Genomic DNA, 27,226 nt, shown 5'->3' with positions numbered 1-27,226 from the left:
ATCCAGTTCCGTTTTTACCTTAGGTTTGTGGGTTTTTTTTTTGTTTTTTTTATTTATGATTTACATTTTTCTTTCAGATAAGGCTTGTGAGGGCAACAGAGTGGGGTTGTGTCACTCTGTTATCCCACAGAGACCGAGAGCAGAGTGAATTGTCTCATTACTCTATCCGCTCTCTGGTCTACATGGCAGGACCCTAAGCACCTAAGGGTGCTTCCATATTGCGCTCAGACACCCATTTGGTGGCCCCTTCGGGGAGAGTCCCCTGCAAAACAAGATTTGAACACATGCCCTGATTGAGCAATAGACTCAATGCTGTGCATAATTTTCGAGTGTGTACACCCAGTGAAAGGCCGACACCCAGACTACACATGCACCATTATAGTCTATGGCAGTGTTCCCCAACTCCGGTCCTCAAGAGCCACCAACAGGTCATGTTTTGAGGATTTCCTTAGTATTGCACAGGTCATTGAATGCTTGCTTGTCCAGGTGATGTAATTATCACCTGGGCAATACTAAGGAAATCCTCAAAACATGACCTGTTGGTGGCTCTTGAGGACCGGACTTGGGGAACACTGGTCTATGGCCTCATCAGCGCATACGGTTCAGAAATAAGCTCTGACTGAGCAGGTGCCAGAATGCAATGTGAAAGCACCCTTACACAGCAAGTGTTTGAGGCGCCGCACACCTCAAACCTCCACGTGCGGACACATCCGCATACAATGCATGTCCCTGAGTACCCAATGTTAAAGCTAGGAAATCGCAGGACGCATGCGGCACTAGGCGGAGCTTCACGGAGGAAGCAAGGAGGAAGTACGCCGCCATCCGCAGCCCTCCTCAACTCAAGTGTGAAACCACCCTTACCTGTCTGTCCATAGTAATAGCTTAAAAGCCTCCAGGGGTGACAGATTCCCTTTAAACATATACTTGCTATATACTTTATACATGTATATTGATATTTATGCTGATGGGGAGTTCATGTTTTTCATGGTTTTTAATTTTAGAGTAATGCTCTAATGAAACTTAAGCCATCATTGTATCTATGAATGCACCCATTTCTGGACGGCCTTTTCATTCTCTTGTTAACAATTCTGAGGGATAACAGATGAAAAATTGGAGCAGTACTGTAAGGAACATAAAACATTTAAAGGGACACTGTCTCTGTCCTCCATAGTACACGCCTGCGCAAGGCAAGATTGCCTTGTGCAGGCATGTACTACGGAGGACAGAGAATGAACTTCAATCCAATATTGCAGCCAGCATGCAGCCAGCGGGTAAGGAAAGGGTGAATCAAAACCCCGCCTCCATGGCTGAAGATTGTTCCCTCCAAATCCAGGTGACAGTGTCCTTTTAAGGAGTTGACCCAGGTCTGAAAAAGAACAAGCATCTGCGAGATAGGTTTGGAAAAAAACTGCCCAATTTAATAGAGGCTGCATCACATACCGTAACTTACAGAACGTAAAGTGGTTATTTGGTTTCTTAAAAAGTGCAGAAAATTCTTTAAAAAAAAACAACTACTCCTCTCTTCAATCCCTGCTGGTTTATCGTAAAAGTTTGGGCACCCTTGGTCAAAATTACTTTCATTGTGAAAAGGTAAGCAAGCAGAAGATGAAATGATCTTTGAAAGGCCTAAAGTTGAAGTTGACACATTTCCTTTGCATTTTAAGCAAAAAAGAAACATTTTTTTTACATTATAAAAATTACTAAAAGGAAAATGGGCCAATGCAAAAGTTTGGGCACCCTTAGAGATTTGTTGTGCTCATAACTTTGACCCAAGGTTTAAGACCTTAATTAGCCTGTTAGGGTTATGGCTTGTTCACTATCATCGTTAGGAAAGGCCAGGTGATGCATATTTCCCAGCTTTATAAAAACCCAGCCTCCACTAGCCTTGTGCAAAAAACAGCAGCCACGGGTTCTTCTAAGCTGCTTGCTAGCACTCAGAAAATGAAAATGGAGAAGGCCCACAAAGCAGGAGATGGCTATAAGATGATATCAAAGCATTTTGAAGTTGCTCTTTCCTCAGTTTCAAGTGTAATTAAGAAATATCAGTTAACAGGAACAGTGGAGGTCAAGATAAGGTCTGGGAGACCAAGCAAAATTTCAATGAGAGCTGCTCGTAGGATTGCTAGAGGCGCAAATCAGAACCCCAGCTTGACTGCAAAAGATCTTCTGAAAGATTTAGCAGACTCTGAACAGTAGAACAATGTACCACAACTCCAGAGAAACCTGCACAAAAATGGCCTTCATGGAAGAGTCATCAGAAGAAAACCGCTCCTGCATCCTCACCATAAAATTAATCATCAAAAGTATGGAAAAGATCATCTAAACAAGTTTGATACATTCGACAATCATTAAGCGTGTGGGTAGATCAATCATGCTTCGGGGTTGCAGCCAATAGCACGGCGAACATTTCACAGGTACAGGGAAGAACGGATTCTATGAAATTTCAACAAATTCTTGATGGAAATATAACACCATCTGTAAAAAAGCTGAAGTTGAAAAAATAGTGTTATGTTTGCATCAAGAGTTTGTTGAATTTTTTATTTTTTTTGCACCTAAATATAAAGGAAATGTGTCATCTTTACCTTTAGCCCTTTTAGAGATCATTTCATCTTCAACTTGCTTAACTGATCACAATAATAGTAATTTTGACCAGGGTTGCCCAAACTTTTACATGCCACTGCACATGACTGATGCAGCCAATCCAAGGATGGCTGAATGTACAGAGACCAGAGCGTCTGCACTGGATGCTTAAAGCAACAAGATGAAGCCTGCACAAAGTCACATTAATCTTTATCTGGAGATGTGGTTTAAACACAGCATTATAATAAAGTTACCTGGCCAGTGTTCAGGTTACAGAGGATGACATCACCAGTGGCAGTAGCAACGCACACAGTCTCCTGATCAGGAACATCTTGTATCCCAACAACACAAACCTTTCCATTGTGTGGTAGAAAATTCTCAACTGTTAAAGATATATCTGTGATGATCTAAAAAAAAAAATGCACAAACATATCATTGTAAAAATAATAATAATAATAATTAATTATTATTATTATTTATATAGCACCATTAATTCCATGGTGCTGTACATGAGAAGGGGTTACATATAGAGTTATAGATATCGTTTACAGTAAACAAATTTACAGTGACAGACTGGTACAGAGGGGAGAGGACATTGTCCTTGCGGACTTACATTCTATGGGATAGTGGGGAAGAGGCAGAAGGTAGTGGCGAGGCGGCGGCTCTGGCGATGGCGAGGCGCCAGAATGGTTATTGCAGGCTGTAGGCTTTCTTGAAGAGATGGGTTTTCAGTTTCCGTCTGAAGGAGCCGAGGGTGGTGGATAGTCAGACGTGTATAGATGGAAAAAAGTATGGGCCCTAGGACAGAGCCTTGAGGGACTCAGAGACAGAGCGGGATGAGGAGGTGGTGTGGGAGTGGGAAACGCTAAATGTGCGGTCGGAAAGGCATGAGGCAATCCAGGACAGGGCAAGGTCTTTGATGCCAAGGGAAGAAAGAATCTGTAGCAGTAGGCAGTGATCGACTGTGTCGAAAGCATAGGACAGGTCAAGAAGGAGGAGGATGGAGAACTGTCTGTTAGCTTTGGCTGTGAGTAAGTCATTAGTAATTTTTGTCAGGGCAGTTTCGGTTGAGGGGTGGGGCGGAAGCCAGATTGGAGGTTCTCAAGGAGAGAGTTAGATGAGAGGTGGGAGGAAATTTGAGGATGGACATGCTGCTCAAGGAGTTTTGAAGCAAACGGGAGCAGTGATATGGGGCGATAGTTGGGCATAGCAGTTGGGTCAAGGTTAGCTTTTTTGAGGATGGGTGTGATAGTGGCATGTTTGTAGGCAGAGGGGAAGGTACAGGAAGATAGCGATAGGTTGAAGAGATGGGTTAGGGCTGGAATGAGCATGTTAGTGAGGTTGGGGAGCAGGTGGGAGGGGATGGGGTCAAGTGCACAGGTGGTGAGGTGCGATTTGGAAAAGAGGCCAGTAAGCTCTCCTTCAGTGATGTTGGAGAGGGAGGTTATTAGGGAAGGGCAGAGGTCTGGTATATGGAGTGGTTGGGGTCGTGGAACAGTTAGGGTTTGCCCTATAATGGAATTTCTCACACTTACGAAAGAGTCTATTAACTTAATGGCACCGCCGTCATTTTTTTTTGCCTTCATTCATATTTGAATACAAACAGCCAAAATTTCCTTGTGTGTCAGAATGATGAAAAAAAAACAAAACAGCAATTCTGCTATTGTTGCTCAATAACTGAGCAGATAAATATTTTATAATATTTTGCAAGTTCTGACCTTCACAAATTCAATGTTAACTATGTTTATTTTTTTTTATTCTTACAAATGAGAAGACAGGGAGGATTTAAAATCACATATTGTTATATACATCACATGTTGGATATGTGTAAATGGCCCAAATTCAGGATCCGAAACAGCTCTATATACAATGGGTGCCAACTGTGTTATACAGCCAATACCCACCAATAACTGCAGTGATCAGCGTGTGTTCTGATTGCTGCAGTTTAACCCACCAATGTAGACACTGCAATGACCAATAGTGCCGTCTTAGTGGTTGGACAGAGGCAGCATGATTGCGGGGTTCTCATGTATTATTTGCACCCAAAAATAGTACCAATAAAAATGAATAATCACACTGCATAAATATATATAACTAGAGTTGAGCGACCTTGACCTTTTTAGAGTCGAGCCGGGTTTTGCGAAACCCGACTATGTCCAAAGTCGGGTCGAGTGAAATCGGCCGATTATGACGTAAAGTCGGGATCGACCGAAACACGAAACCCAATGCAAGTCAATGGGGCAGCATAGTCGGCAGTGAGTGGGGGCCAGGAAAACACCTAGAGTGCCCATTTTAATGTCAAAACCATCCATTCTTCTTAATGAAGCTTGTCAAGCGTAATTTACCTTATAATAATTGGAAGGCATTTGAAATTGGGGGTCATTTGGCTAAAGTTGTGGGGGGTAGGGCTGGTTCAAGTAATTAGTGGGCCCAGGAAATCTGGACCACGTCACGGCAGTGGAGCAGGGAGAGGTAAGTATTTCAACTTTGCAAGTGCTGTGAACCTGAGCAAGCAGGGGGGGCCCACTCGTTGGCATTGGCACTGGCACAGGGCCCCTCAAAGTACAGCGGTGTGTTTGCACGGCGGGGGCGCCTCCCACCGGCAGCAACACTTTTGCGTACTATGAGAGGCCCTGTGCCAGTGACGTCGCCAACTAGTATTCCTCCCCCCACCTGATGAAGGAACCTGCACTTTCATCTGCACCTTCCTCTTTGTCCCCGTGTAAGGTGGTATGGTATGCGGGAAGAGCAACCTGACTTTCAGCAGGGTCACAATGTTGTTGTGTAGCGTGCACGGGGAATGTTGCGTTATGGGTCAATGTACCAGCAGACTCATCTATCACTGGCTGGGCAATGGGCACGATGAAGTGGAAACACAGATATAGGCCCAAAGAAGAAAGTGGGCTAAATGCAGTTCAAAATTGGTAACACAGGAATAACCAGGGGGCATTGCAGTGGAGGACAACTGGAATGAGAGGCTGACACAGAGAGTAGGGCCAAATCAGTAAGTAGTCGAAATGCAGTTCAAAATTGGCAACCGTAGTAAACAGGCGGCACAGCTTTGTTCAGTGGAGGAGAACAGCAAGGAGTGGCAGACACCGATAGTAGGCCCCAAACCAACTAGTACGCCAAATGCAGTTGTTCCATTTAACCACAATTTAATGAGAGCCTGAAGATAGAAGCTCAGGAAAGGCAACCTGGGGAACACCTTGGAGTGTAACACACCATCTCTCTCCACCCCATACCCATTTTGTATGGCCTAATGCAGTGTACTTTTCTACAACTACTAAACGAGAGTCGGAAGACCGAAGCAATGGCAAGGAAACCTGGGGAACACCTTAGAGTGTAACACACCCTCTCTCTACACCCCATACCCAATTTGAAGGTCTAATGCAGTGTAGTTTCCAAGAACTACTAAACGAGAGCCGGAAGATCGAAGCTCAGGAAAGGCAACCTGGGGAACACCTTGGAGTGTAACACACCCTCTCGCTACACCCCATACCCAATTTGAAAGCCTAATGCAGCGTAGTTTCCAACAACTACTAAACGAGAGCCGGAAGATCGAAGCTCAGGAAAGGCAACCTGGGGAACACCTTGGAGTGTAACAAACCCTCTCTCTACACCCCATACCCAATTTGTAGGCCTAATGCAGCGTAGTTTCCGACAACTACTAAACGAGAGCCGGAATATCGAAGCTCAGGAAAGGCAACCTGGGGAACACCTTGGAGTGTAACACACCCTCTCTCTACACCCCATACCCAATTTGTAGGCCTAATGCAGCGTAGTTTCCGACAACTACTAAACGAGAGCCGGAATATCGAAGCTCAGGAAAGGCAACCTGGGGAACACCTTGGAGTGTAACACACCCTCTCTCTACACCCCATACCCAATTTGAAGGCCTAATGCAGTGTAGTTTCCAAGAACTACTAAACGAGAGCCGGAAGATCGAAGCTCAGGAAAGGCAACCTGGGGAACACCTTGGAGTGTAACAAACCCTCTCTCTACACCCCATACCCAATTTGTAGGCCTAATGCAGCGTAGTTTCCGACAACTACTAAACGAGAGCCGGAATATCGAAGCTCAGGAAAGGCAACCTGGGGAACACCTTGGAGTGTAACACACCCTCTCTCTACACCCCATACCCAATTTGTAGGCCTAATGCAGCGTAGTTTCCGACAACTACTAAACGAGAGCCGGAATATCGAAGCTCAGGAAAGGCAACCTGGGGAACACCTTGGAGTGTAACACACCCTCTCTCTACACCCCATACCCAATTTGAAGGCCTAATGCAGTGTAGTTTCCAACAACTACTAAACGAGAGCCGGAATATCGAAGCTCAGGAAAGGCAACCTGGGGAACACCTTGGAGTGGAACACACCCTCTCTCTACACCCCATACCCAATTTGAAGGCCTAATGCAGTGTAGTTTCCAAGAACTACTAAACGAGAGCCGGAAGATCGAAGCTCAGGAAAGGCAACCTGGGGAACACCTTGGAGTGTAACACAACGTCTCTCTACACGACGGAAGGGCTGATTCTTAGGAAGGAAGGCTGTTGGAAATAAGCATTGCGCGTCCGAGGGTGATTAGATTCTTATTAGGTATATACTCACCCTCGGACGCGCCCTGCTTCTTTATTTGGAATGAATGTTTATTTGCAATGTGGTGTTGACTTTCTCTATTATTTTGGTAATTAATGATTTTATTATTTTCATTATTTTGCATCTTCTCGGCAATAATATAAAGAAGACGCGACAGGACAACACTCGGTGGATGCCATATGTGTGTTTTCAATTTAAAAAAACTTTCAGTTAACTACTTGCAGGAGAAAGTAATTGTAGCTGGTGGCCATTTTTAGTACTGTACCAGATTTTAGTTGTGTGTTTGTTTTTAATGTTAAAATGTCTGCATTTGATATCTCACCAGTATTTTCTTTTTTATAAGCAAAATACTTTTTTTTTTATTTTCTGATGTTGGTTCCAGGGGTACACGGCCAGCAGTGCCCTGGTCAGTGTAGTAGTAGTTGAAAGAATGGACCGCAGACAGGCATCGAAGGCCTAAAATAAAAACACATGGCTGTAGGCAATTTTAAATTGGTTCCAGGGGTACACGGACAGCAGTGGTGTGGTCAGTGGAGGCCTAGTGGAAGGAGTGACCGCAGACAGGCATCGAAGGCCTAAAATAATAACACATGGCTGTAGGCAATTTTAAATTGGTTCCAGGGGTACACGGGCAGCAGTGACCTGGTCAGTGTAGTAGTAGTTGAAAGAATGGACCGCAGACAGGCATCGAAGGCCTAAAATAAAAAAATTGGGCTGGCTGTAGGCAATTTTAAATTGGTTCCAGGGGTACACGGGCAGCAGTGGTGTGGTCAGTGGAGGCCTAGTGGAAGGAGTGACCGCAGACAGGCATCGAAGGCCTAAAATAATAACACATGGCTGTAGGCAATTTTAAATTGGTTCCAGGGGTACACGGACAGCAGTGGTGTGGTCAGTGGAGGCCTAGTGGAAGGAGTGACCGCAGACAGGCATCGAAGGCCTAAAATAATAACACATGGCTGTAGGCAATTTTAAATTGGTTCCAGGGGTAGACGGGCAGCAGTGACCTGGTCAGTGTAGTAGTAGTTGAAAGAATGGACCGCAGACAGGCATCGAAGGCCTAAAATAAAAAAATTGGGCTGGCTGTAGGCAATTTTAAATTGGTTCCAGGGGTACACGGGCAGCAGTGACCTGGTCAGTGTAGTAGTAGTTGAAAGAATGGACCGCAGACAGGCATCGAAGGCCTAAAATAAAAAAATTGGGCTGGCTGTAGGCAATTTTAAATTGGTTCCAGGGGTACACGGACAGCAGTGGTGTGGTCAGTGGAGGCCTAGTGGAAGGAGTGACCGCAGACAGGCATCGAAGGCCTAAAATAATAACACATGGCTGTAGGCAATTTTAAATTGGTTCCAGGGGTACACGGGCAGCAGTGACCTGGTCAGTGAAGTAGTAGTTGAAAGAATGGACCGCAGACAGGCATCGAAGGCCTAAAATAAAAAAATGGGGCTGGCTGTAGGCAATTTTAAATTGGTTCCAGGGGTACACGGACAGCAGTGGTGTGGTCAGTGGAGGCCTAGTGGAAGGAGTGACCGCAGACAGGCATCGAAGGCCTAAAATAATAACACATGGCTGTAGGCAATTTTAAATTGGTTCCAGGGGTACACGGGCAGCAGTGGTCTGGTCAGTGGAAGTCTAGTGGAAGGAGTGACCGCAGACAGGCTTCCAAGGCCTAACATAACAAAATTGGGCTGGCTGTAGGCACTTTAAATTGGTTCCAGGGGTACATGGGCAGCAGTGTATGGTCAGTGGAAGTCTAGTGGAAGGAGTGACGGCAGACAGTCTTCGAAGGCCTAACATAACAAAATTGGGCTGACTGTAGGCACTTTTAAATTGGTTCCAGGGTAACACGGCCAGCAGTGGCCTGGTCAGTGTAGTAGTTGTAGAAAGAAGGGACCGCAGACAGGCTTCGAAGGCCTAACATAACAAAAATGTCAAAACAATGGTATTGTCAGTGCCAGGCATTGAAGGATGTCAGCGCCTAGACTACACATTGGTGAAGCTGTGAGAGATAATTTTGCTAGTGGTAGAGCACTGTTTGAGCTGGGGGGGGGAACTGTCTTGTGGCCGGCGTTACAGGCACAGGGCCCCTCATATTACAACGGTGTGTCTGACGTTGGGTGCGCACCACCACCGCCAGAGACACTTTATTGTACTATGAGGGACCCAGTGGCAGTGCCGTCGACCAAAAGCGGCCACACCCACCTCTTCAGACAAACAGCACTCTCAAGGGTCCAAGCGCAAAGTGGCGATAGCACGGCCCCGTGTGGGGAGTTTGGCCATTTCGTGAGGTGGAAACATGTCGTATGCTGGACAATCAGGTGAAGAAAATTACGAGATTGGAAAAGTCATTCAGAATAGTCCACAGGCAAGACCTTTTCATAGGAAAGCTAGGTGTCAGCCGGGCAGGGTGGGGCAAAAGATTTTGAAATCCAGTTGTGGTTCATTTTAATGAAGGTTAGATCATCTACATTTTGGGTAGCCAGACGAGTCCTTTTTTCTGTTAGTATTGAACCTGCAGCACTGAATACTCTTTCTGATAGGACACTAGCTGCCGGGCAAGCAAGCTCCTGCAATGCATATTCTGCCAATTCTGGCCAGGTGTCTAATTTGGATGCCCAGTAATCAAATGGGAATGACGGTTGAGGGAGAACGTCGATAAGGGATGAAAAATAGTTTGTAACCATACTGGACAAATGTTGTCTCCTGTCACTTTGAATTGATGCTGCAGTACCTGTCCTGTCTGCGGTCATAGAAAAATCACTCCACAACCTGGTCAGAAAACCCCTCTGGCCAACGCCACTTCTGATTTCTGCCCCTCTAACACCTCTGGTCTGCTGGCCCCTGGAGCTCGTGTGAGAACGATCACGGGCGCTGTGTGCAGGGAATGCCAGAAGCAAACGGTCAACAAGAGTTGATTGTTTTGTTGCTAATATTAGTTCCAAGTTCTCATGTGGCATAATATTTTGCAATTTGCCTTTATAGCGAGGATCAAGGAGGCAGGCCAACCAGTAATCGTCATCGTTCATCATTTTTGTAATGCGTGTGTCCCTTTTGAGGATACGCAAGGCATAATCCGCCATGTGGGCCAAAGTTCCCGTTGTCAAATCTGCGGTTGTGCTTGGTTGAGGGGCAGTTGCAGGCAAATCTACGTCACTTGTGTCCCTCAAAAAACCAGAACCCGGCCTTGCCACGCCACCAATTTCCCGTGCCCCCGGGAAAGCTTCCTCATTAAAAATATACTCATCCCCATCATCCTCCTCATCCTCCACCTCCTCTTCGCCCGGTACCTCGTCATGTACACTGCCCTGACCAGACAATCGCTGACTGTCATCAAGGCTTTCCTCTTCCTCTGGTGCAGACGCCTGATCCTTTATGTGCGTCAAACTTTGCATCAGCAGACGCATTAGGGGGATGCTCATGCTTATTATGGCGTTGTCTGCACTAACCAGCCGTGTGCATTCCTCAAAACACTGAAGGACTTGACACATGTCTTGAATCTTCGACCACTGCACACCTGACAACTCCATGTCTGCCATCCTACTGCCTGCCCGTGTATGTGTATCCTCCCACAAAAACATAACAGCCCGCCTCTGTTCGCACAGTCTCTGAAGCATGTGCAGTGTTGAGTTCCACCTTGTTGCAACGTCTATGATTAGGCGATGCTGGGGAAGGTTCAAAGAACGCTGATAGGTCTGCATACGGCTGGAGTGTACAGGCGAACGGCGGATATGTGCGCAAAGTCCACGCACTTTGAGGAGCAGGTCGGATAACCCCGGATAACTTTTCAGGAAGCACTGCACCACCAGGTTTAAGGTGTGAGCCAGGCAAGGAATGTGTTTCAGTTGGGAAAGGGAGATGGCAGCCATGAAATTCCTTCCGTTATCACTCACTACCTTGCCTGCCTCAAGATCTACAGTGCCCAGCCACGACTGCGTTTCTTGCTGCAAGAACTCGGACAGAACTTCCGCGGTGTGTCTATTGTCGCCCAAACACTTCATAGCCAATACAGCCTGCTGACGTATGCCAGTAGCTGCCCCATAATGGGAGACCTGGTGTGCAACAGTGGCAGGTGCGGATGGAGTGTTTGTGCGACTGCGGTCTGTGGACGAGCTCTTGCTTCTGCAGGAGGACGAGGAGGAGGAGGAGGAGGGGGTGCGAACGGCTACAGACAACTGTTTACTAGACCGTGGGCTAGGCAGAACTGTCCCAAACTTGCTGTCCCCTGTGGACCCTGAATCCACCACATTTACCCAGTGTGCCGTGATGGACACGTAACGTCCCTGGCCATGCCTACTGGTCCATGCATCTGTTGTCAGGTGCACCTTTGTGCTCACAGATTGCCTGAGTGCATGGACGATGCGCTCTTTAACATGCTGGTGGAGGGCTGGGATGGCTTTTCTGGAAAAAAAGTGTCGACTGGGTAGCTCGTAGCGTGGTACAGCGTAGTCCATCAGGTCTTTGAAAGCTTCGCTTTCAACTAACCGGTAGGGCATCATCTCTAACGAGATTAGTCTAGCTATGTGGGCGTTCAAACCCTGTGTACGCGGATGCGAGGCTAAGTATTTCCTTTTTCTAACCATAGTCTCATGTAGGGTGAGCTGGACTGGAGAGCTGGAGATCGTGGAACTAGCGGGGGTGCCGGTGGACATGGCAGACTGAGAGACGGTGGGAGATGGTATTGTTGCCGCCGGTGCCCTAGATGCAGTGTTTCCTACTACGAAACTGGTGATTCCCTGACCCTGACTGCTTTGGCCTGGCAAAGATACCTGCACAGATACAGCAGGTGGTGCGCTAAATGGTGGTCCTACACTGCCGGAAGGGATGTTGCGTTGATGACTAGCTTCATTGGCCGAGGGTGCAACAACCTTAAGGGACGTTTGGTAGTTAGTCCAAGCTTTCAAATGCATGGTGGTTAAATGTCTATGCATGCAACTAGTATTGAGACTTTTCAGATTCTGACCTCTGCTTAAGGAAGTAGAACATTTTTGACAGATGACTTTGCGCTGATCAATTGGATGTTGTTTAAAAAAATGCCAGACTGCACTCTTTCTAGCATCGGATACCTTTTCAGGCATTGCAGACTGAGCTTTAACCGGATGGCCACGCTGTCCTCCACCAGGTTTTGGCTTTGCCACGCGTTTTGGGCAAGATACGGGCCCGGCAGATGGAACCTGTGGCGATGTTGATGCCTGCTGCGGCCCCTCCTCCTCCTCTGCTTCAGAACTGCTGCCGCCTGCACCCTGTTCCCCCAATGGCTGCCAATCGGGGTCAAGAACTGGGTCATCTAATAACTCTTCTTGTACCTCCTGCGCAACTTCGTCTGTGTCACCGTGTCGTTCGGTGGTATAGCGTTCGTGATGGGGCAACATAGTCTCATCAGGGTCTGATTCTTGATCAGCACCCTGCGAGGGCAATGTTGTGGTCTGAGTCAAAGGACCAGCATAGTAGTCTGGCTGTGGCTGTGCGTCAGTGCACTCCATGTCAGATTCAATTTGTAATGGGCATGGACTGTTAACTGCTTCACTTTCTAAGCCAGGGACGGTATGTGTAAAGAGCTCCATGGAGTAACCCGTTGTGTCGCCTGCTGCATTCTTCTCTGTTGTTGTTTTTGCTGAAGAGGACAAGGAAGTGACTTGTCCCTGACCGTGAACATCCACTAACGACGCGCTGCTTTTACTTTTACCAGTTTCACGAGATGAGGCAAAAGAGCTAGAGGCTGAGTCAGCAAGATAAGCCAAAACTTGCTCTTGCTGCTCCGGCTTTAAAAGCGGTTTTCCTAATCCCAGAAAAGGGAGCGTTCGAGGCCTTGTGTAGCCGGACGACGAACCTGGCTCCACAGCTCCAGACTTAGGTGCAATATTTTTTCCCCCACGACCACCTGATGCTCCACCACTACCACTACCCTCATTACCAGCTGACAATGAACGCCCCCGGCCACGACCTCTTCCACTAGACTTCCTCATTGTTTTAAAAACGTAACCAAACTAACGTTATTTGTTGCAGTCACACAACTTACACGGTGAGCTATAACTTCAGTATGATTTAGCTACCCCTTTACAGGTTGGTGAGACCACAGCGAAAATCAGGCCCAATGTTACACACTCTTTTTTTGGTGGCTGCAAATTAGAGAGATGCCCCACACGCAGGACTGTCACTGAAGCACAAATGTTAATATTAATGTCACACTATTATTTTTTTTTTATTTTTATTTTTTTCAGGAACACTTTAGAAACCCCCCAAAAAAAAAAAAAAAGATTTTTGCAGGGAGAATTTAGAAAACAAATGTAACAAACTATATGCTTTCTATGGGCCACTGAGTGAGAGATGACGCACACAGGAATCAGGAGTGGCACACAAGCCCAGAGGCCAATATTTTTCTACCAATGATTGATGGAGTTATTTTCTCTGGTAGATTTTGGAACCCAAATCAAGGAAAAAAAATGTAGGCTTTCTATGGACCACAATTGGAGAGAGAGAGAGAGAGAGAGAGAGAGAGAGAGATGGCACACCCAGGAGTCAAGACTGGCACACAAGCAGAAAGGCCAATATTAATCTCCCACTGTTTTTTTTTTTTTTTTTTTTTTTTTTTTCAGGGAGACTTTAGAAAAAAAAATAATAAAAAAAATATGATTTTATCAGGAAGAATTTAGAAACCAAATAAAATAAAATGATTTTTTCAGGGAGAATTTATAAAACAAATAAAAACAAAAATAGGCGTTCTATGGCCCACTGACTGAGAGATGACGCACACAGGAGTCAGGAGTGGCACACAAACCCAGAGGCCAATATTTTTCTACCAATGATTGATGTAGTTATTTTCTCTGGTAGATTTTAGAACCCAAATCAAGGAAAAAAAATATAGGCTTTCTATGGACCACAATTGGAGAGAGAGAGAGAGAGAGAGAGAGAGATGGCACACCCAGGAGTCAAGACTGGCACACAAGCAGAAAGGCCAATATTAATATCCCACTGTTTTTTTTGGTTGTTTTTTTTTTTTTTTTTTCCAGGGAGACTTTAGAAAAAAAAATAATAAAAAAAATATGATTTTATCAGGAAGAATTTAGAAACCAAATAAAATAAAATGATTTTTTCTGGGAGAATTTATAAAACAAATAAAACCAAAAATAGGCGTTCTATGGCCCACTGACTGAGAGATGACGCACCCAGGAGTCAAGACTGGCACACAAGCAGAAAGGCCAATATTAATCTCCCACTGTTTTTTTTTTTTTTTTTCAGGGAGACTTTAGAAAAAAAAAATAATAAAAAAAATGTGATTTTATCAGGAAGAATTTAGAAACCAAATAAAATAAAATGATTTTTTCAGGGAGAATTTAGAAAACAAATAAAACCAAAAATAGGCGTTCTATGGCCCACTGACTGAGAGATGACGCACCCAGGAGTCAAGACTGGCACACAAGTAGAAAGGCCAATATTAATCTCCCACTGTTTTTTTTTTTTTTTTTCAGGGAGACTTTAGAAAAAAAAATAATAAAAAAAATGTGATTTTATCAGGAAGAATTTAGAAACCAAATAAAATAAAATGATTTTTTCTGGGAGAATTTATAAAGCAAATAAAACCAAAAATAGGCGTTCTATGGCCCACTGACTGAGAGATGACGCACCCAGGAGTCAAGACTGGCACACAAGCAGAAAGGCCAATATTAATCTCCCACTGTTTTTTTTTTTTTTTTTCAGGGAGACTTTAGAAAAAAAAATAATAAAAAAAATGTGATTTTATCAGGAAGAATTTAGAAACCAAATAAAATAAAATGATTTTTTCAGGGAGAATTTATAAAACAAATAAAACCAAAAATAGGCGTTCTATGGCCCACTGACTGAGAGATGACGCACCCAGGAGTCAAGACTGGCACACAAGCAGAAAGGCCAATATTAATCTCCCACTGTTTTTTTTTTTTTTTTCAGGGAGACTTTAGAAAAAAAAATAATAAAAAAAATGTGATTTTATCAGGAAGAATTTAGAAACCAAATAAAATAAAATGATTTTTTCAGGGAGAATTTAGAAAACAAATAAAACCAAAAATAGGCGTTCTATGGCCCACTGACTGAGAGAGAGAGAGAGAGAGATGGAACGCTTAGTACTGGCACACAAGCCCAAAGGGCAATATTAATCTCCCTTTTTTTTTCCAGGGAGAATTTATAAAACCCCCAAAAAAAATAAAATAGGCTTTCTATGGCCCACTATTTGTGAGAGAGATGGGACGCTCAGGACTGGCACAGATGGCACGCTCAGGACTGGCACAGAAGCCCAGAGGCCAATATTAATCTCCCTTTTTTTCTGGGAGAATTTATAAAACCAAAAAAAAATTTAAATAGGCTTTCTATGGCCCACTATTTGTGAGAGAGATGGCACGCTCAGGACTGGCACAGATGGCACGCTCACAACTGGCACACAAGCCCAGAGGCCAATATTAATCTCCCTTTTTTCAGGGAAAATTTATAAAACAAAAAAAAAAATTAAATAGGCTTTCTATGGCCCACTATTTGTGAGAGAGATGGCACGCTCAGGGCTGGCACAGATGGCACGCTCAGGACTGGCACACAAGCCCAGAGGCCAATATTAATCTCCCTTTTTTTCAGGGAGAATTTATAAAACCAAAAAAAAAAATTAATAGGCTTTCTATGGCCCACTATTTGTGAGAGAGATGGCACGCTCAGGGCTGGCACAGATGGCACGCTCAGGACTGGCACACAAGCCCAGAGGCCAATATTAATCTCCCTTTTTTTCAGGGAGAATTTATAAAACCCCAAAAAAAATAAAATAGGCTTTCTATGGCCCACTATTTGTGAGAGAGATGGCACACTCAGGACTGGCACACAAGCCCAAAGGCCAATATTAATCTCCCACTGTATTTTTATCAGGGAGAATTTATACACCCCACAAAAAAAAATACAGAAAAATGAAAAGGCTTTCTATGGCCCACTATGTGAGAGAGATGGCACACACAGGGATGGCACTCTAGCAGAAATGCCAAATTGCCAATCTTAATCTCCCACCAAAAAAAAAAAAAAAAAAAAAAAAAACAGGGAATGTCCTACAATTACTATCTCCCTGCCTGCAGTAATCTCAGCCAGGTATGGCAGGCAGCTACTATCTCCCTGCCTGCAGTAATCTCAGCCAGGTATGGCAGGCAGCAATAAGGAGTGGACTGATGCACAAATGAAATAAAAAGTGTGGACAAACAAAAAAGATAGCTGTGCAGAAAGGAAGGAACAAGAGGATTTGTGCTTTGAAAAAAGCAGTTGGTTTGCACAGCGGCGTACACACAGCAATGCAGCTATCAGGGAGCCTTCTAGGGCAGCCCAATGAGCTACAGCGCTGAGGAAAAAAAAAAAAAAAAAAAAAACTTCCACTGTCCCTGCACACCGAGGGTGGTGTTGGACAGTGCAAATCGCTGCAGCACAAGCGGTTTTGTGGTTAATGGACCCTGCCTAACGCTATCCCTGCTTCTGACAAAGCGGCAGCAACCTCTCCCTAAGCTCAGATCAGCAGCAGTAAGATGGCGGTCGGCGGGAACGCCTCTTTATAGCCCCTGTGACGTCGCAGACAGCAAGCCAATCACTGCAATGCCCTTCTCTAAGATGGTGGGGACCAGGACCTATGTCATCACGCTGCCCACACTCTGCGTTTACCTTCATTGGCTGAGAAATGGCGCTTTTCGCGTCATTGAAACGCGACTTTGGCGCGAAAGTCGCGTACCGCATGGCCGACCCCGCACAGGGGTCGGATCGGGTTTCATGAAACCCCGACTTAGCCAAAAGTCGGCGACTTTTGAAAATGTTCGACCCGTTTCGCTCAACCCTATATATAACCCCTCTTGCACCTCTCAAAATTAAGTTTTTGGTTTTTAACCCCTTTACCCCCAAAGGTGGTTTGCACGTCAATGACCAGGCCAATTTTTACAATTCTGACCACTGTCCCTTTATGAGGTTATAACTCTGGAACGCTTCAACGGATCCTGGTGATTCTGACATTGTTTTCTCATGACATATTGTACTTCATGATAGTGGTAAAATTTATTTGATATTACCTGCGTTTATTTGTGAAAAAAACGGAAATTTGGCGAAAATTTTGAAAATTTCGCAATTTTCCAACTTTGAATTTTTATGCAATTAAATCAGAGATATGTCACACAAAATACTTAATAAGTAACATATCCCACATGTCTACTTTACATCAGCACAATTTTGGAACCAAAATTTTTTGTTTGTTAGGGAGTTATAAGGGTTAAAAGTTGACCAGCAATTTCTCATTTTTCCAACACCATTTTTTTTTTAGGGACCACATCTCATTTGAAGTCATTTTGAGGGGTCTATATGATAGAAAATACCCAAGTGTGACACCATTCTAAAAACTGCACCCCTCAAGGTGCTCAAAACCACATTCAAGAAGTTTATTAACCCTTCAGGTGTTTCACGGGAATTTTTGGAATGTTTAAATAAAAATGAACATTTAACTTTTTTTCACAAAAAATTTACTTCAGCTCTAATTTGTTTTATTTTACCAAGGGTAACAGGAGAAAATGGACCCCATTGTACAATTTCTCCTGAGTACACCGATACCCCATATGTGGGGGTAAACCACTGTTTGGGTGCATGACAGAGCTCGGAAGCGAAGGAGGGCAATTTGACTTTTCAATGCAAAATTGACAGGAATTGAGATGGGACGCCATGTTGCGTTTGGAGAGCCCCTGATGTGCCTAAACATTGAAACCCCCACAAGTGACACCATTTTGGAAAGTAGACCCCCTAAGGAACTTATCTAGAGGTGTGGTGAGCACTTTGACCCACCAAGTGCTTCACAGAAGTTTATAATGCAGAACCGTAAAAATTAAAAATCATATTTTTTCACAAAAATCATCTTTTTGCCAATTTTTTATTTTCCCAAGGGTAAGAGAAGAAATTGGACCTCAAACGTTGTTGTACAATTTGTCCTGAGTACGCTGATACCCCATATGTGGGGGTAAACCACTGTTTGGGCGCATGGGAGAGCTCGGAAGGGAAGGAGCGCCGTTTGACTTTTCAATGCAAAATTGACAGGAATTGAGATGGGATGCCATGTTGCATTTGGAGAGCCACTGATGTGCCTAAACATTGAAACCCCCACAAGTGACACCTTTTTGGAAAGCAGACCCCCTAAGGAACTTATCTAGATGTGTGGTGAGCACTTTGACCCACCAAGGGCTTCACAGAACGTTATAATGCAGAGCCGTAAAAATAAAACTAAAATTTTTTCCCACAAAAATTATATTTTAGCCCCCAGTTTTGTATTTTCCCGAGGATAACAGGTGAAATTGAACCCCAAAAATTGTTGTCCAATTTGTTCTGAGTATGCTGATACCCCATATATGGGGGGGGGGGGGGGGGGAAGGCACCGTTTGAACGCATGGCAGAGCTCGGAAGGGAAGGAGCATCATTTGGAATGCAGACTTAGATGGATTGGTCTGCAGGCGTCACATTGCGTTTGCAGAGCCCCTAATGTACCTAAACAGTAGAAACCCCCCACAAATGACCCCATATTGGAAACTAGACCCCCCAAGGAACTTATCTAGATGTGTTGTGAGAACTTTGAGCCCCCAAGTGATTCACTACAGTTTATAACGCAGAGCCGAGAAAATAAAAAATCTTTTTTTTTCCCCACAAAAATTATTTTTTAGCCCCCAGTTTTGTATTTTCCCAAGGGTAACAGGAGAAATTAGACCCCAAAAGTTGTTGTCCAATTTGTCCTGATACCCCATATGTTGGGGTAAACCCCTGTTTGGGCACACAGGAGAGCTCGGAAGGGAAGGAGCACTGTTTTACTTTTTCAACGCAGAATTGGCTGGAATTGAGATCGGACGCCATGTCGCGTTTGGAGAGCCCCTGATGTGCCTAAACAGTGGAAACCCCCCAATTATAACTGAAACCCTAATCCAAACACACCCCTAACCCTAATCCCAATGGTAACCCTAACCACACCCCTAACCCATACACACCCCTAACCCTAATCCCAACCGTAAATGTAATCCAAACCCTAACCCTAACTTTAGCCCCAACCCTAACTTTAGCCTTAACCCTAGCCCTAACCCTAGCCCTAACCCTAACCTTAGCCCTAATGGGAAAATGGAAATAAATTTTTTACATTTTTTTTATTTTCCCTAACCAAGGGGGTGATGAAGGGGGGTTTGATTTACTATTTATAGCGGGTTTTTTAGCGCATTTTTATGATTGGCAGCCGTCACACACTGAAAGACGCTTTTTATTGCAAAAAATATTTTTTGCATTACCACATTTTGAGAGCTATAATTTTTCCATATTTGAGTCCACAGAGTCATGTGAGGTCTTGTTTTTTGCGGGACAAGTTTACATTTTTATTGGTAACATTTTCGAACACATGAAATTTGTTGATCGCTTTTTATTCCGATTTTTGTGAGGCAGAATGACCGAAAACCAGCTATTCATGAATTTCTTTTGGGGGAGGCGTTTATACCGTTCCGCGTTTGGTAAAATGGACAAAGCAGTTTTATTCATCAGGTCAGTACGATTACAGCGATACCTCATTTGTATCATTTTTTATGTTTTGGCGCTTTTATACGATAAAAACTATTTTACAGAAAAAATAATTATTTTTGCATCGCTTCATTCTGAGGACTATAACTTTTTTTTTTTTCGCTGATGATGCTGTGTGGCGGCTCATTTTTTGCGGGACAAGATGACGTTTTCAGCGGTACCATGGTTATTTATATCTGTCTTTTTGATTGCGTGTTATTCCACTTTTTGTTTGGCGGTATGAGAATAAAGCATTGTTTTTTGCCTTTTTTTTTTAACGTTGTTCACTGAAGGGGTTAACTAGTGATATAGTTTTATAGGTGGGGTCGTTACGGATGCGGCGATACTAAATGTGTGTACTCTTTTTTTTTTTATTTAAAGAAATGTATTTCTGGGAATAATAATATTTTTCTTTTTTCATTATTCAGGATTTTTTTTTTTTTTTTTTTTTTACACATTTAGAAAAAAATTTTTTTAACTTTTTTACTTTGTCCCAGGGGGGGGACATCACAGATTGGTGATCTGACAGTTTGCACAGCACTGTCAGATCACCGATCTGACTTACAGTGCTGCAGGCTTACCAAGCCCTGCTCTGAGCAGGCACTTGGTAAGCCACCTCCCTCCCTGCAGGACCCGGATGCCATGGCCATCTTGGATCCGGGCCTGGAGGAGGGAGGTAAGGAGACCCTCGCAGCAACGCGATCACATCGCGTTGCTGCGGGGGGCTCAGGGAAGCCCGCAGGGAGCCCCCTCCCTGCGCGATGCTTCCCTATACCGCCGGCACACCGCGATCATGTTCACGCGCTATGACGTACTATCCCGTCGAGGGTCAGATAGGCCCAGGGCACCTCGACGGGATAGTACGTCTAAGGTCAGAGAGGGGTTAAGATATGGTCACAAAAATCATTTTTTTTAAGTAGTAAAAGATAATTTTATCTACATAAATTTAGTATCACCATAATGACACTGGCCCACAACATTTAGTTAAGGCGACATTTTTACACACAGTCAACAGGGAAAAACAAAACCAGAGCACAAGAGAAGAATTGTATTTTTCCCTCTTATCAACATTTTTTTTTTTTACTGCTTTTAGTACACGATATACGAAAATAAATGGTGGTACTCAACTCAATAAGTCATCACACCAAAAAAAAGCATTAGAACTAAAGTATGGTTCAAGAAAGACATGGGAGAAAAAAAACTACTGTTGCAGGAAGAATCTGCCTCATCAACTACCTGTGACATTGCTGCAAGAAACTGATGAGGTGACAAGCGTAAAAGTCCCTCTAAGTCTAACCACTTAGATTTCTTTAAGGCCACGTTCACACATTCAGTATTTTACCTCTGTATAAATACAGAAGTGGTGACATGTTTCTATTATACTTTTCCTCTGATTGTTCAACTCTTGGTTTTGGCTTACACAAACGGAGGTAAAATACTGAACGTGTGAACTCCTAAAGAAGCACTCCTGTTAATAGTTTTACTCCCCAAACCTGTCTAAAGGTCAGTGTGGTTTAGTGCCAGGGTGATAATATAGTCACCAATTGCAGTTTTCCCCAGAATCATGCATATCTCTGCTTCTCGAGTCACCTCATCACGCTTCAGACTCTGAGTGACGCAGCACTCTGTGTGACTCAAAAGTGGCTGTATGCAAGCCCATGAAGAATTACAACGAGGCTCCATAGACTCTCACTGTAAAAGAGACTTTAGGATCACGCATAGAGCACAGTGTGATCCGGACAGTCTGAATCACTGAATTGAAAATATAGGAAGACAGCGATTGGTCAACGTATTCACACATTGACACTATACGCTAACAATTACACAGTTTAGGAAATTTAAAAAAAAAACAACAAGAGAGCTTCTATAACCTTTGATATAACCTTTTCACGGCAGTCATTAAGGGGCCTTATTCCTCAGTGCCGCTTTTCATGGCGCTAAGGGGTAATTGGATAGCGCTTTCCAACGGGTGAAAATGCTGCAGGTGTCAGCTATATGACAGAGCCAATTAGCCCCATAGATGCCACGGTCAATCGCGACAGCGTCATCTAGATAGTTAAAAGAGGGAGAGGGCTCCCTCTTTAACACTATTGGCTCCCTGCGATCGTCATTGCGTGTTCTGATAGTTTCTATCACAACCCTAGGTCATGTGATGACCTCAGGGTTTGGTGGCCTATTAAGCCTGGCTGTGTGAGTGAAGAACTGTCAGGTCTCATGCACTGCAATACACAAGTACTGCAGTGCATGAGACCAGCATTCAAAGTTAAAAATATTCATGTTCCACAGAGGGACTAAGTATAAAAATTAAAAAAGAAATTAAATGAAAATGGTCAGTAAAATAAATAAATAAATAAATAAATATATGCAACCCATAACTGAATTGCTGGTTTTTGTGCATTCTGAATAATCTGAATAAAAACAATAAAAAAAAAAAATACAGCTCATACAGCTCTGTTGGTCAATAATAAATTGGAATAAGGCTTGGTTTCCATTTATCCTATCCTCTCTGCTGATCACTTACCTTGGTATTTCCATATAAATCTCCCAAAAAATGCAATTCAGATAAAACCCTCAATGGAACCACTCATTATGAGGCAGATAAAAGTGACATCGCAGGAGAGAAGTGACTGAGTGAGGACCACAGTTGTGTGCACTAAAAAGACGGATAACACTGGACGGAGCAGACTTAGCTTCCCAAATGGGGGATCACTGCTTTCGATAGAAATTGCATAACAAATTATGGGGTCTACTGTCTCCAATTACCCTTTGTGAAAATTACTGGCTTCAGAGAAGCGCACAGCGTATAATCTGGTTTTCTACACTTCCAATCAGCAGTCGGAAGTGTAAAAAACCCGATCATGTGAGTTCTCTTAGTGAAGATGGAAACTCTCTATTGTTTTATCTATCTCTATGAAGATGGCAAGTGTACACCAGGGTTCAGAGGATGAGCGCAGTGAGGGAAAGAAGCTGTGCACATACGCGAGGTAAGTACAGCGCTAGCGATGACGCCGGCGCTAGTAAGCTATGTTCTCGCGCCCACAGGGGCGTGATCTCACCTAAGTGGGCCGACTAGTCTGGGGGGACACCAACGCCCCTTCGACTAGTCAAAGCCCTGATTTACATATCATTAACGGACCTTAGAAATACTTTTTCTAAAGATCTATTTGTGTGTTATACAGTATAATACAGGGACTGTTAGGCAGGGGGTTTACAAATGCAGACAACTGCTGGTGGTTCTTGGGATACGGGGGACCTGACCGGTTCCGTTAAAGAAAAAAAGCATTCAAAGCTTGAAAAATATCAATTTTTTTTTAAATTGTCTAACATCAGATATTTAAAAAAAATAAAAAAAAACATGAAAACCATATCAATCTAAATTTACCACTAACAAAGTAAAGGTTAAAAGTGCCCAATGAGGTAGAAAAAAAAAGTAGTTCTTCAGAGATGATGAAAAAACAGGTAAGTATAAAACTTTACATTTATTTAAACACATTTAGGCTATGTTCACACGTTCCTGATTTCCCTCCTTTTTTCAGGACTAAAAACCGCAGCTCTTGGCAGAAAACGCAGGTCCTTTTTTTGATGCGTTTTTGGTGCGTTTTTTAATGCAGTTTTCTATGCAGAGTCTGTGTGTTTTCTAGGAAGTTTTTAGGGTTAAAATGGCTGAAAATACCCTAACCCTACCCCTATTCTAACCTTAGTGGAAACAAAAAAAAATTCTTTATTTTTTTTATTGTCCCTACCTATGGGGGTGACAAAGGGGGGGGGGGGGGTCATTTACTATTTTTTTATTTTGATCACTGAGATATAATCTATCTCAGTGATCAAAATGCACTTTGGAACGAATCTGCCGGCCGGCAGATTCGGCGGGCGCACTGCGCATGCGCCCGCCATTTTAGAAGATGGCGGCGCCCAGGGAGAAGACGGACGGACGGACACCGGGAGGCCGGGTAAGTATAAGGGGGGGGGAGATGAGGGCACGGGGGGGGCGTCGGAGCACGGGGGGGTGGGATTGGGGCACGGGGGGGCAGTCACACTGCAGCGGTTCTGCACCACAAACCGCAGAAAACCCGCAGATATTTTTTTCATCTGCGGGTTTTACTGCGGGACTGACCTCACAATGGAGGTCTATGGGCGCAGAACCGCTGCAGTTCCGCAAAAAGAAGTGACATGGTACTTCTTTTTTACCGCAGCTATTCAGCGCGGCTTTTTTTTGGGATTTTCCGCAATGTGGGCACAGCAGTTCCTGTTTTCCATAGGGTACAGTGTACTGTACCCTGCATGGAAAACAGCTGTGGAGCCGCAGCGGGAAAATCGCGGCGATTCCGCATTAAAAAAAAGGATGGTGTGAACATGGCCTAAAAGTCTAACATGTCGGCACGACACAGCGCAGCACTACAGGAAAATCAACGTATTTTGGCTAGTGTGCCTTAGTTCTCGTCACACCTGACCATATGACTAAGGTACACTAGGAGAAACGCATTGGTCTTTTCTATAGTGCTGTGTCATACGAACAAGTTGGACTTTTAATATGCTTAAATAAATGTGAGGTTTTATACTTACCTGTTTTTTCATCACCGCCGAAGAACTATTTTTTTTCTACATGATTACATCTGCCTGGACTAGGGCGGCTCCGTGCGGTGTATTCTGCTGACAAGATGCTTCAAGCTGACTCTCCCTTGTGTTTCCTCTCCCCTTTATTATTAAACTATCTCGATTGGTGAATGTGACGTCCACTTACCAGTAAGTTAATACCTATCTTGCAGATAGGGGGATAACTAGAGATGAGCAAACCCAAACTGTAAAGTTCGGAATTTCTATTGGGACTTAACTCTGAACACGGACTTTTCACAGAAGTCCATTTTAGTGTTCAGAATTTGGATACGAAGTCTAGGGAGGGAGAGGGAAAACTACTACAACCATTTTACAACACTGAAGTTTGGGTCACCATTGACTTCTATGGGGTTCGGGTTAAAGTTTGGGTACAGTCATGGTACCAGAACCGAACTTTGGGCCAAAGTTCAGTTAATCCTGACGAACACGAACATCCACGTGTCCGCTCATCCCTAGTGATAAACTTGTTTTCACCTGACAACCCTCTAAAAGCAATTGTTGATAACGCAAAGGAAAATGGAAAAAAAAAATATATACATTTTCTGATGACGAGAATAATGTATAAACCAGTCACCTCCTCTGCATTAGGATCCAACTCTACCACGCCACAACATGATCCAATGACAACAGTCCCAGTGTCTGTCCGCACAGTGAAGCATTGGGGAGTGCCAAGACCTTGAGCTGAGCTACAGTGCAAAGACTTCAGTAACTTCAGGTTTCGCATCTTGATAAATTATAAATGCTCTGTAGGAAAAAAAACAATAAAGAGAATATGAGATGTGTAATGTGAACATCTCCCCATTCCTCATGAACAGTTGAGCCATGTGGTCTCAAGCCCCTCCTGACCACCTTCTTGTTATTCTGCATGCAGCTGAAGAGATTTCTTATAAATGTCAGAAAGTTCTATGTATGTGCAGCCATTCCCTATATCCATGCCACTCAGGAAGAGGCATGGCATGAATAGGGGGAATGACTACAGGAACAGTTTCTGCTACAACAATGCTGCTAAAAGTTGCCACGTATGTACAGTACTGTGAGATCGTTTTAGGCTGGTGTGGAGGGGTGGTCACATCAGATATTGAGATCTAGATTGTTTTTGTTGTTAATTCACTTTACATTGCAGTTATTGATAAAAATGAGCTATTAACACTTCTAGTTTGGGAAACAGTACAGTATTTAATTGTACACCTGCTGTGCTCAGTACTGTATATAAGAACACGCCGGTGTAACCTATGATATGCAGCTTTACACACTGTTCTCCCCTGCATCTTTTCTGGCAGGGACGGTACATAACTAATATAACCAGTCAGTGTGACCAAGTTTTACTATTGATGCTGCCTATACAGCGTCAAGAGTAAAAGGATCTAATGTTAAAAATAATTTAAAAAGTCATTACATACTCACCTTCCGCCGCCTATCCCGCTCCTCGCGACGCTCCAGTAACTGCTCCATGCAAGCAGCAGGTTCCGGTGGCAAGGATGGCATGCGACAAGGACCTGCCATGACGTCACGGTCATGTGACCGCGACCTCATCACAGGTCCTGCGTGCCTGCGCGAGAAGGACCTGCCATGACGTCACGGTCATGTGACCGCGACGTCATCACGGGTCCTGCGCTACCAATCCTGGGACCAGAAGCTGCCGAGTGCACCGCACACAGGCAACATGACTACAAGGGCTCCCTCGGAAGGGGAGTATAGGTTTATTTTTTAACCTGTGACATACGTGGCTGGGCAATATACTACGTGACTGGCCAATATACTACGTGGCTCTGTGCTGTATACTACGTGGCTGGGCAATATACTACGTGACTGGGCAATATACTACGTGGCTGGGCAATATACTACGTGACTGGGCAATATACTACGTGACTGGGCAATATACTACGTGACTGGGCAATATACTACGTGACTGGGCAATATACTACGTGACTGGGCAATATACTACGTGACTGGGCAATATACTACGTGACTGGGCAATATACTACGTGACTGGGCAATATACTACGTGACTGGGCAATATACTACGTGACTGGGCAATATACTACGTGACTGGGCAATATACTACGTGGGCTGGGCAATATACTACGTGGCTGGGCAATATACTACGTCACTGGGCAATATACTACGTGACTGGGCAATATACTACGTGGCTGGGCAATATACTACGTGACTGGGCAATATACTACGTGACTGGGCAATATACTACGTGACTGGGCAATATACTACGTGACTGGGCAATATACTACGTGACTGGGCAATATACTATGTGGCTGGGCAATATACTACGTGACTGGGCAATATACTACGTAGGCTGGGCAATATACTACGAGGCTGGGCAATATACTACGTGGCTGGGCAATATACTACGTGGCTGGGCAATATACTACGTGGGCTGTGCAATATACTACGTGGACATGCATATTCTAGAATACCCGATGCGTTAGAATCGGGCCACCATCTAGTACATAAATAAATATCTTCGGTCTATTGAGGCAGGTGAACTTACTTTAAAAATCCATGACAGAATGGTGAACATTTTCTTGAAGGATTATACAGTCCCCCAACTCTCAACTATAATGATTGACAATTCCTCAGTATCTTCCTACCTACTGCTGCTGAGATTTCACTCTGCTCAGTACAAGCTGCAGCGGTCAGTCAGGGTGGGTGGAAATTGAATACACTTGGGCTCATGAGCGATTTCATTCTATAGCTGGGCTCATGAAATGCTCAATTTACCATCAGGATTACCCAATTATAACATGGATTTTAACAGTAACCGTCTACACATTGTGCAATCTGGCGAGAGATCGGCTCCACTGTGGCACTGAGAAGCGACTAAACATTTCTCATTTACAGTCATCCTATATGGTGATCTCTAGTCGCCTCCTGTG

The 27,226-nt window shown here is 44.1% G+C and overlaps 1 protein-coding gene across 1 annotated transcript in view; it reads right to left on the bottom strand.

Moving 5' to 3' along the window:
• Window positions 1-27,226, bottom strand: part of ELP1 (elongator acetyltransferase complex subunit 1) — a 189,676-nt gene that overhangs the window by 142,453 nt on the left and 19,997 nt on the right. The window contains exons 2-3 of the mRNA XM_069740676.1: window positions 24,910-25,079; window positions 2,835-2,987 (exon numbers count right to left, since the gene is read on the bottom strand). Of these exons, the coding sequence (XP_069596777.1) occupies window positions 2,835-2,987; window positions 24,910-25,059 (303 nt within the window). The 5' untranslated portion in view covers window positions 25,060-25,079. The remainder of the gene's footprint in view (window positions 1-2,834; window positions 2,988-24,909; window positions 25,080-27,226) is intronic.

This window comes from Ranitomeya imitator, chromosome 1 (genome assembly GCF_032444005.1).
Source record: "Ranitomeya imitator isolate aRanImi1 chromosome 1, aRanImi1.pri, whole genome shotgun sequence".
Lineage (NCBI taxonomy): Eukaryota > Metazoa > Chordata > Amphibia > Anura > Dendrobatidae > Ranitomeya > Ranitomeya imitator.
This window is presented reverse-complemented; position numbering and strand designations above follow the sequence as displayed.